This window comes from Chionomys nivalis, chromosome 4 (genome assembly GCF_950005125.1).
Source record: "Chionomys nivalis chromosome 4, mChiNiv1.1, whole genome shotgun sequence".
NCBI classification, from domain to species: Eukaryota; Metazoa; Chordata; class Mammalia; order Rodentia; family Cricetidae; genus Chionomys; species Chionomys nivalis.
In genome coordinates this window covers 21,459,988-21,471,346 of record NC_080089.1, presented here as the reverse complement: position 1 = coordinate 21,471,346, position 11,359 = coordinate 21,459,988, and the positions used below count along the sequence as shown (strand labels likewise).

General features: G+C 52.2%; 2 protein-coding genes across 2 annotated transcripts; one reads left to right on the top strand and one right to left on the bottom strand.

Annotated features, from left to right (window-relative positions):
* The first annotated feature begins 7 nt into the window (after positions 1-7).
* Positions 8-4,533, top strand: Epor (erythropoietin receptor). The gene is made up of 8 exons (XM_057767635.1): positions 8-160; positions 1,179-1,311; positions 1,631-1,806; positions 1,893-2,050; positions 2,607-2,760; positions 2,843-2,930; positions 3,610-3,697; positions 3,791-4,533. The coding sequence occupies exons 1-8, from the start codon at positions 46-48 to the stop codon at positions 4,400-4,402; spliced, it is 1,524 nt and encodes a 507-aa protein (XP_057623618.1). The 5' UTR covers positions 8-45; the 3' UTR covers positions 4,403-4,533.
* A 2,284-nt stretch (positions 4,534-6,817) lies between these two features.
* Positions 6,818-8,660, bottom strand: Swsap1 (SWIM-type zinc finger 7 associated protein 1). Its single transcript, XM_057768559.1, has 2 exons — positions 8,263-8,660; positions 6,818-7,599 (listed from the first exon to the last, which is right to left on the bottom strand). The coding sequence occupies exons 1-2, from the start codon at positions 8,542-8,544 to the stop codon at positions 7,006-7,008; spliced, it is 876 nt and encodes a 291-aa protein (XP_057624542.1). The 5' UTR covers positions 8,545-8,660; the 3' UTR covers positions 6,818-7,005.
* Between the last annotated feature and the right edge of the window lie 2,699 nt (positions 8,661-11,359).

Here is an 11,359-nt window from a genome sequence, read left to right as displayed (position 1 = left end):
ACGGAGGGGCTGGAGCCCTGGGTTTCCTGAAACTGGGGCTGCACCATGGACCACCTCAGGGTGCCCCTCTGGCCTCGGGTTGGCCCCCTCTGTCTCCTACTTGCTGGTGCAGCCTGGGCTCCCTCACCCAGCCTCCCGGACCCCAAGTTTGAGAGCAAAGGTAAGAGCTGTACATGGGTACCCCCTCATTAAGTCGTAGAGGGCAATGCTACCACCCGAATTTCCAGCTTGGGTCTCAGGGGCTACACGTCCACGTCCTCTGAACCCCCAGATGGGTCCTAGGGATCAAACTGGTTTCTGAACCTGATGAGGTGTGTCAATTGCCTGACCCTTGAGCCATGCCCAGGGGTAAAAGTCTTAGAAAGGCTTAAGATTGTTTTAGCTGTTTGAAACAGGATCTCAGAAGGTAGACCAGGCTGGCCTTGAACTGCTAGGATTAAAGGCAAGTGTCACTTTGCCTGTGCTGTTTTTGTTTTGTTTTGTTTTTAAAGCAAGGTCTTATGGTAGCTCAGGCTGCCCTCAAATTCACTATGTAACTGAGGTTGGACTTGATTCTCCTTCCTCCACCTCTCAACTGTTGGGGTGACAGGTATTAACCTACCCCTTTGGCTCTGTTTTGTGTTTTGGGGGACTCTGAGACATGGTAGAAATCGGAAGGGCAGAGTAGGTCAGAGCTCCTAGTTGGAAGTGATCAAACTCACAGTGATCCTGGAAAGTGGGTAAGGTAGTGGGAGAACAGGACCCATTTGCAGGCGACTGTAAACACGGTTTGGCGCGGCGTATGGAGCTAGATCTCTTCCACTTCTTGCTAGGAGGAGGAAGGGGGGCGGGGGACACGGTTGGCGCTATCGGGGGGCAACCGGGTGCCTGCGGGGACCGATAGGAGGCCAGTACTCTGCACACACGCGCGCTAGGGCGGGGCCAGCACCGCTCAACTTGCAGGGTGAGTGGGCGTGTGCACAGGGTTGGGACAAAGCAGGCGGGGTCGCTACTGCGAGTTCTAGAGGTGCCACTTCTGCAAGACCCCTCGAAGGCCCTCTTGGAGAAGAGGGCGGGGCACTAAAATTATCGGGTCTGCACAGGCGATAGGAGGGAGGGTTAGGGGACTGTGGAGTACAGACCTCGACTTCCCTGACCACCACCCACCTCCCCGCTCCATGGCAACCCCCCCTCCCTAGCGGCCCTGCTGGCATCCCGGGGCTCCGAAGAACTTCTGTGCTTCACCCAGCGGTTGGAGGACTTGGTGTGTTTCTGGGAGGAAGCGGCGAGCTCCGGGATGGGCTTCAACTACAGCTTCTCTTACCAGCTCGAGTGAGTCTCCCAGGACTAGGTGACCTAAGGCGGGGTTCGGGGCAGCAAAGTTTCCTGAATGTCATAACCTGGAACATCTTCATCAATCTGAAGTCTTGGTTAAGGGCGGCAGGCGGGGGTGGGGGTGGGGGAATGGGTGGAGGGCTCCCCCTGGTGGCCAGGGTTGGAATAATCCTCCATCAACGGTCCGTCACATTGGAATTGGGGCGCTCCAATGTGGTCTCCACTATCTGAGCAAAAGAGATCAAAAAACTCTCCAGTCACCTCCTACCCTCCCTGCTTGTCCAATTTTTTTCTCTCGGTTTCTCCGGTCGCACAGGGGTGAATCACGTAAGTCATGTCGCCTGCACCAGGCACCCACAGTCCGCGGCTCCGTGCGTTTCTGGTGTTCACTGCCTACCGCGGACACGTCGAGCTTCGTGCCACTGGAGCTACGCGTGACGGCGGCCTCCGGATCTCCTCGCTACCACCGCATCATCCATATCAATGAAGTTGGTAGGTGAGAGGGGATGGGAGCGACATCGGTCGGGTTGGAGGCTGGGCTGTGTCCCTGCCTACCCGATTTGCTTCACTTTCTGCAGTGCTTCTGGACGCCCCTGCGGGACTGCTGGCGCGCCGGGCGGAGGAGGGCAGCCACGTGGTGCTGCGCTGGTTGCCACCTCCTGGGGCACCTATGACCACCCACATCCGCTACGAGGTGGACGTGTCTGCAGGCAACCGGGCAGGGGGCACGCAAAGGGTGAGAGTCCATTCAACCTCCCTGCGTCCTGGCCCAAAATGCCACTCTTTCGGGTCTCCTTCGCTGTTTGTGTTTTTAAAGATTTGTTTATTATAAATATCATACAGGGTTCTGTCTACTTGTGAACTTAGGACCTCTGGAAGAGCAGTCAGTGCTCTTAACCTCTGAGCCATCTCTCCAGCCCCAACCATCGCTATTTTTTAATTGTTCTCTTTTCTGTGCTGGTGCACGCTTGCCACTGTGCCCTTGAGAGGATCAGAGAACAACTTTCCTGAGTCTTTCTCGTTCCACAACTAGGGTCCCCTGAGCGGCACCATACCTAACTGGCGCTCACGTTAGCTCATGCCCACTTTCCCCCCCAGCTCTTGGCTTTGGGGGTCTTTGATCTGATTTGCCTTGAGCCAAAAAATGGGCCTTGTCAGTGATACCGTTACTTGAATGCCCCCAAGTACCGTTCCCATTATTAGGGTGCTGACTAGATGCCTCCGTGCAAGCTCCCACATCTTCTCACTGGGTGCTAGTTGGTGAAATCTCTTCTGGCTCCACCGAACCTTAGGTGGAGGTCCTGGAAGGACGCACTGAGTGTGTACTGAGCAACCTGAGGGGCGGGACGCGCTACACCTTCGCTGTTCGAGCGCGCATGGCCGAGCCGAGCTTCAGCGGCTTCTGGAGCGCCTGGTCTGAGCCCGCGTCGCTGCTGACCGCTAGCGGTGAGGCTCCGGCTCCTCGGAGAGAAGAACGAGGTGGGCCAAACACCCGGCAAACCTCCCTGACCTCCTTCCTGTCTCCCAGACCTGGACCCTCTCATCCTGACGCTGTCTCTCATCCTCGTTCTCATCTCGATGCTGCTGGCAGTGTTGGCACTGCTGTCCCACCGCCGGTGAGCCCCCAACCCGAGCTAAGCTAACTCAGATCTCTCTCTAGGGAAAGCAGGCTGAGGGGTGAGCACTGGCCTAGAGTCACACAGTTATCAGTGATAGAGTACAAGCCAGGCCACACCCAGACTCTTGAACTTCATTTCTCTCGGTTACCTGCTAGAGTTCTCTTGACCTCAGCGATGGCTCCTTCCCGTTGTGGGTTCCATTTCCCGATGTAGTCAACCTTGTCAAAACAATCAGTTAGTGGAAGAGATTTAAGCCCAGTGGCTTTAATGACCTGACCATGCTGCGTATTTATAATTACGTGCTGGGGTATTTATAATTCCCAGTGCACTCAAAACTTTGTTCGTCCTACTTTTCCAGAAAGTACACATCCTGCCAGCCCTTCGTGGCCCTGGGTATTTACTTCATTGGGAATCGCGCACGCACACACGCACTTATGCACTTACGCACGCGTTTTGGTGGTTCCAGGGATTCCACCCTCAGCCTATGGAAAGGAGAGATGATGGGTGTGAGGGAGCCTACACTGAACTCCTTTGCATCCTTCAAAACTATCCCAGACACCCTTTTTTAGGACCTCCCCTCCTGCAGGAACCTTGGCGTCACTGTGGTGGGGACCTGAGAGGGTACAGGTGAGTGCCCAGAAGCACACACCCATGGACTTGTTTCTAACTTCAATAGGACTCTGAAGCAGAAGATCTGGCCTGGCATCCCAAGCCCAGAGAGTGAGTTTGAGGGTCTCTTCACTACCCACAAGGGTAACTTCCAGGTAGGTGACCTGTTCATCTTCTCCGCTCTTGGGGCTGCCTTGCTACCTCGTGCCAAGCCCAGGCCTCTGAGCAGGAGGGTGCTCTCTTCCCAGCTGTGGCTGTTACAGCAGGACGGCTGTCTGTGGTGGAGCCCAAGCAACTCCTTCCCGGAGGACCCACCTGCCCACCTAGAAGTCCTTTCAGAGCGCTGCTGGGGGGTGACACAGGCAGGGGAGCCACGGGCAGATGACAAGGGGCCCTTACTGGAGCCAGTGGACAGTGAGCAAGCCCAGGACACCTACCTGGTACTGGATGAGTGGTTGCTGCCCCGGAGCCCATGCAGTGAGGACCTCTTGGGATCTGGGGACAGTGTGGACCCAGTGACTATGGATGAAGGCTCGGAAGCATCTTCCTGCCCCTCTGAGTTGGCCTCAAAGTCCAGGCCAGAGGGCACTTCACCTTCCAGTTTTGAATACACCATCCTGGACCCCAACTCCCAGCGCCTCTGCCCTCGGGCACTACCTCCTGAGCTGCCTCCCACTCCACCTCACCTGAAGTACCTGTACCTTGTGGTGTCTGATTCGGGCATCTCAACAGATTACAGTTCAGGGAGTTCCCAGGGAGTCCATGGGGACGCATCTGATGGCCCCTACTCCCACCCCTATGAGAATAGCCTTGTCCTGGACCCAGAGCCTCTGCACCCCAGCTACGTGGCCTGCTCCTAGGACGCCAGCCTATACCATCCCAAGCCCACAACTTCTTGAACAGGGCTGAAGGCCATACTTAAAGTCACTGCTGACCTTGGTCCTCTGCCCAGGCCATCCTGCCCAGGAAGCAACAGCCTTGCAATGTCAAGATGGACAGTTATCTGTCTGTACATAGAAATATATACATATCGATTTTTCTACCACTCTGTATCTGATTTGTGTGTGTAACTCATGGATGGAGTGGACTCCCTCCCCCCGCTTTGTTCCTGCCATGCTTCATGGCCCGGGCTGGTTGTCTGTGCTTCTTGTTGCTCCTCTGACCTCTGCCCCCATCTTGTCTTTGGATTGCTCCCTCAAACCACACACCACAACCAGGTTTTTTGTTTCTTACATGAAACAAAACTCATGTTCCTAGACTGGCACGGGAAATGCTTTTACTCTGAATTCTCTTGCTAGTCCATATTTTAGTTGAGATGTGGTAGCTGAAGGTGACCTTGAACTTGTGACGCTCCTGCTTCTACTTCCCGAGTGCTGGGACTCCAGGCTTGTTCCACCACACCAAGATAACATGATGCTGGGAACTGAACTTGAGCTTCACACATGTGCAGTCACTATGCGCTCTGCCACAACCTCTGTGAAAACCCTCAAACCCCATCTTTCCCTGGACCTAGACCATGGGAAAGCATAGCTAAAGTCTTGGTGCTAAGACTGAAATTGTGGATCTGGCAAACATGAAGAGGGACCACAACAGTCAGGGCACGCTCCCTAGCTGCCAACACAAGCCACCTGAGACTTAGTGCCGCATCCACACTGCTCCTGGGGGGCACAAACCAACATCTACTCACCCAGATAGAAAAACAGATCCAAGCACGCGTGCCACAGAAGTCCAATTTGGTGACCCAATGAGTTTTACTGGAGTTATGTGCATCCCTGCACATGTGGGTGAGGGGTTACTTGCAGGAGTGGAAGTGACTCGGGACTCGGACAGCTGCACCAGCAATGCCCACCCCAGCATTGGAAGCCTGGAGCACCCTGCACAGCTGCAGACAGTTCCACAGGCTGGAGAGCGTCCTTTCCAAGCAGCTCAGCTTGTCTGGGAGTTCCAGCATCTCGCTGAAGCCTTTGAGTTGTTTACTTCCCAAGCTTAAGGAGTTTCTGTTACAGGATTGATTTGTTTTGTTGTTTTTAAAATTTATTTATTTAGGGCTGGAGAGATGGCTCAGTGGTTAAGAGCATTGCCTGCTCTTCCAAAGGTCCTGAGTTCAATTCCCAGCAACCACATGGTGGCTCACAACCATCTGTAAAGAGGTCTGGCGCCCTCTTCTGGCCTTCAGGCATACACACAGACAGAATATTGTATACATAATAAATAAATATTTTTTTTAAAAAAAATTTATTTATTAAGCATACAATGTACTGCTAGCAAGGAAGGCACCAGGTCTCATTACAGATGGTTGTGAGCCACCATGTGGGTGCTGGGAATTGAACTCGGGACCTCTGGAAGAGCAGCCAGTGCTCTTATCCTCTGAGCCATCTCTCCAGCCCGTTTTTAAGATTTTTATATACTTTAATTTCATGTGTATGAGCGTTCTGCTTATATGTATGTATGTTCACCACTTCTTGCCCAATGTCCAAGGAGACCAGAAGAGGGCGTCAGATTCCCTGGAGCTATAGTTGCAAATGTTGTGTCTGATAGGAAGGCTGGGAACTGAACCCACATCCTGTGGGAGAATTCTTAACCACCGAGCCCTCTCTCCAGCTCCCTAGTTTTTTTGTTTTGCCTTTGAGACAGGGTCTCACTATGTAGCCCTGGTTGGCCTGAACAGTCCATTGAAACCAGTCTGGCCTTAAACACAGTAGGATTAACAGCCTGGCCCATTTGGGTTCTTCTGAAACAGGGTCTAGGGTATGCCAGAGTAGCTCAGGACAACCTTACACAGTGACCTCCTACACCTACGTCCCAAAGCTGGGCCTACCATTTTGCATACCACCATGCTCAAATTCAGTTTAATGGCATTAAAAATGTATGTGGAGTGATTCCACTCCCAGCCGTCCACCCTACACACCTGTGCAAGGGCATGTGTATGATTAATCCCGACAGTATGTAAGCAGAGACACAGAGGTAACGGATACAGGCACCCATGGAATAGGCAAGAGGAGTCAAGCATAGGAGCACACGCCAAAGGCCCTGCCCTCAAGAGATGGGGCTGGAGGATCAGAAGTTCAAGGATAACCTCTGCTAAGTATTTATTTAATCTGCAACTAGCCTGAGCTACACAAGGTCCTGTCTGGGAAAAGAATGCAACAGGTAAAGAAATGAACTAGGAAACGTGGCTGAATCTCATCAATGACAGCCAGTGGGCAAAGGAAGCTTCAGCTGACTATATTTATTTAGAAGGGTTTATTATTTATTTATTTATTATTAGTGTGGAAGGCGTGTGTGTGTCACCACCCAAAAGTGGAGGTCAGAAGACAACCTGCAGGAGTCAGCTCTAGACTCCAACCATGTGGGTCCCAGGAATCAAAGTCTGGCGATGATGCAGGTTGACAAGGTCCCTTCCCTACTGAGCCATCTCACCAGCTCTCAACAATGCCAGTCTATGAAAGAAAACCTACACTGTTCAGGTCTTTGACTCTGCACCTGTCCCCGAAGTAAGTGTTCTATCCAAGGGACACTGAGGACCAGAGAGGTTGTCACGTGCCAAAGTTAATGACTGGCTTCTAGCACTTGAACCTTTTCTATCTGAGCAGGGCTTAGAAGCCTGGGTAGGCCATGGGGTGATCTTCATCTCTCCACTGGGTAAGAAAGTCACTGACCACTCCATCCTGGGGCTCAGAGGGCCCGACGCCAGGCTGGCTCGAAGGCAGTACTGCTGTCCCAAGCCTAGGGCATCTGGCTGCAGCCAGCACTGTGCAGGAAAATATCGTTGAAGCAATGTCAGATGTGGGATATCACCGTCTGCTTCTTTTAGGGTCTCAAGGGCCACCACAAGCCCGCAGCTGCCACTGGCTCCAAGATGGTGGCTAAAGTAGGCAACAGTATCCAGAAGCAATGCAGCCAAGTAAGCGGCTTCCTGGGCCCCTGAATCCTCTGCTAGATAGTCTTCCAGGCCGTCCAGCAGTAGAAGGGACGGGGCAGGCCCTGAGGCCTCATGGGCAGAGGCTAGCAGCTGGAGAAGCTCTGGAACTGAGGATGGGTACTGGAATCGAACCTTCTAGAAGACAGGAAAAGGCAATATTTACTATAGGGGGCCAAGACTCCATACTATGACTGCCATGGCTCTTCCATTCTTTCCCAGTCGAGGCTCTTATGCCCCACATACAAAATTCAGGACGAAGCACCAGCAGCCTTTGCCCTTCTCTGTCACTTGCCTTTTTCCAGCATATATCATGGCTCAAGATTGTAATTCTTTTTTTTCTTTGATACAGGGTCTGATGTTACCCATGATCATTGAAAACTCGTTATGTAGCAGGATGGCCTGACACTACGGAAACTCCGAATCAGAGGGGGAGAGAGAAGGGGGAGGGAGAGAAGAGGGGTGGAAGAGAGAGAGAGAGGGAGAGAGAGAGAGAGAGAGAGAGAGAGAGAGAGAGAGAGAGAGAGAGAGAGAGAGAGAATCAGAGGGGAGGGAGAGAAGGGGGAGGGGGAGGAAGGAGGGGTGTTTAGACCAAGGTTTCTACCCTGATCGCTCCTAACGCTGGTCTTTCATTCAATTTTAACTAAATCCGCACTGCCACACCACACATGGCTACTCCGCCTCCTCCACCCTCCTCTTCCACATAAGTTTTCTGTCGTGCCATTGGCCTGCCGACCTGCCACTCATGCGCAGCCTATCCTGCCATTGGGTGACACGTTCCAGGCCGCGCCCTCCGGTTACCTGGAGCCGCCAGGGTTCCCGCGCTGCGGGTGTATTGAGCGGCAGGCTCTGAAGTGGCCTTCGTGTCAGGAAGAGGACAGGCCCGCGGCCTTCCCCTGCCGCCTCAAGGGCGGCTGCAAACAGCAGCGACGTCTGCGCGGAACGCGGAGCGCCGAGCAGCAGCAACGGTGGCCCGCTAGCTCCATCCCCCTCGGGCCTCGCCGCGCAGCCTGCATCCAGCACCCGCCTCAGCGCCTCCGCCATTTGCCAAGTACCGCTGACCAATCCGGGCTGCGCTCTCATCCGGGGCCCGCCCACACCGATGCCTCATTGGCTACAGCTCACAACTTCACTGTCTGTCGCTGGAGCTGTCGTAACCGGTCAAAACACGGAACGTGGAGGAAGCCGGGGCTTGAGGGATCCGTGGGGGAAGCCGGGGCTTGAGAGATCCGTGGGGGAAGCCGGGGCTTGAGGGAATCTGCCGCCGAAAGCCGCGCGATCAGATTAGAAGAAAGGTCGAGGGTGCCAATGCGCTGCCCAGCTTCTAGGCCGGAGACGGGGAGGGTGACTGAGCCGTTAAGAGCTCTGGCTGCTCTTGCAAAAGACCTGAGTTCAGTTTCCAGCACCCACAAGGTGACTAACAACCGTTTCAGGGGATCCCACGCCCTCTTCTGATCGCGGGCACGAGGCACACATATTTACATGCTCTCCGCCACCCCACACACATAAAAGTAAATCTTAAAATATATATATATATATAGGTCACCCTTATATTGAAGTTTTCGGCCAGCCTGAGCTACGTGAGCACCTGTCTTAAAAATAAATAATAATAAAATCCAGATTCTTAACCTCAGCTTGCCCATTTACAAAGCGAGTATTGAGTCTTTGTGATCATTGCAGTGTGTTGGTGTGAATATTAGCTAAATGTCACCGAAGGACTGTTCATAGGCGGAAAAGGAAAGATGTTTGCTTGGCTTTGCATGCTTCAATATGAGAATACGGTTTGTATGGGCTGCAGACGGGAACTCTTGTTTGTTTGTTTGTTTGTTTTCATTTTACACTTGTCTGGAACTCCGAGGATGGCTTATGCTACCACGCCAAGCTAAGGCAGGAATCAAACTCAGGGTTTTGTTTGTTTGTTTGGTTTTTTTTGTTTTGTTTTGTTTTTTTTTTTTTTTTTTGGTTTTTCGAGACGGTTTCTCTGTGGTTTTGGAGCCTGTCCTGGAACTAGCTCTTGTAGACCAGGCTGGTCTCGAACTCACAGAGATCCGCCTGCCTCTGCCTCCCAAGTGCTGGGATTAAAGGCGTGCGCCACCACCGCCCGGCAAACTCAGGGTTTTGTACCTGCCAAGCAAGTACTCTACAAATTGTGCCGCGTCCCTAGTCTCAATGAGGGGTTTGTTACATTGATTTAGTTGCTGTGTGTGTACGTACTCCTATGACCCAGTGTTCAAGGACAACTTGTGGAATGGGGTGCAGTTCTTTCTCTCCTTCCATGTGGGTTCCCCAGGATGAAAGGTCTTCAGGATTGGTACAAGAACCCTCAAGTCATCTCACTGACCCTGTTTTAAAAATTTCTATGTGTGCAAGGTCATCACAGCCCTGCGCTGACACTATACTTTGTCTGGTGTTTCCACGGTGCTCGTGCCTGCACTGCTAGCACTTGACATGCTGAGCCCTCTCCCACGCTCCCTCTGAGGCTCTTGAAGACACCCCTCATCTGACTTTCTTCTAGGCCTGGGACCTTCTTAATGCTTGCTCTGTTGACAGGAGAGAGAGCATTGCTTCTATTGGCATTGGGAGAGATACTGTAGAGGACAGATGTGCTAATAGGTTGAGAGCCCTGAAGGCTTCTTCATGGGCATCTGCTGAGTACACTGGAGAACTGCAAGTTTTTTAAAATAATTTATTTATTTTATGTACATTGGTATTTTGTGTGCGTGTATGTCTGTGTGAGGGTGTCAGATCTGGGAATCACAGACAGCTATTACTTGCCATTTGGGTGCTGGAAATTAAACTTGGGTCTGTGCTCTTAACTACTGAGCCAAATCTCTCTAGTCTCGAGAATTGCAATTCTTGTTAAATCACTGAATGAAGGAAGAATTAATGAGAACCAAGATTTTGATTGCACAGCCAGTCTCTTCACCCAGACTTGGCTCTAGAGCTATCACTCAAGCCTGGGTTTCCCTGGAAACCTTGTCTCCTAGTAACTTCAAAGTGGTACAGTTGCCTGGAGACCCAGGGACAGGGCGGAACTGTGATTTCCTGGGCTTACTCTTTCCCTCTGGGGACAGAAAACAGCTCCAACAACATCCCCCGGTACACCCCCACACACAGCTGGGCTCCCCTACACCCTGTGTGTGCGTGCGCGCGCGCACACACACACACACACACACACACTATGCCATTTTGCATATATTCCCTTTTCAGATTTTCATTCCATATACACACACACAGCTCAACCCTGACACAAAGAATCCTATACAGTATTCCCACTTTCATACTCTATTCTTGCACGCGCACACACACACACACACGGACACGGACACACTTTGAGATGACGGTGTGATTGGCATTCTGCACACAAGCACACATACATCCTCAGCACCCTGTTACACTGATCTGTGAAGTATGCTGCCTCAGCTCCCACCCCCGCCTCAGACACACAGCAAGCATAAAGCACACAAGCCCCAGGTCACAGGAGCACACGGACACAGGCGTGTCTTGATCCTTGCTTAGAAGAGCTGGCTCTAAGGGCTCTGTCTAGCTCTGTCTTTGGTTTGTTGCTGGTTCTGTCTTTTTCTTCGTCTCTTCCACTCAGCACTGGGGATTGAACATGGGTCCCACGCATGCTAAGTAAGCTTCCCAACACTGAGCTACATATAGCCCTGGTCCTCTTTTTGTCCCCTCACATGAAATTTTTTATATTTCTATTTTCATGGCTATGTGTTTGCCTGCATGTATTATATGTACCACATGAGCATGGTGCCCTCAGAGGTCGAAAGAGAGCATCAGGACCCCTGGAACTGGGCTACCATGTGAGTTCTGAAAATGCAGCCACGTCCTCTACAAGATCAGGATCAACTACTGAGCCACTTCTCCAGTCTCCTCTCTTACT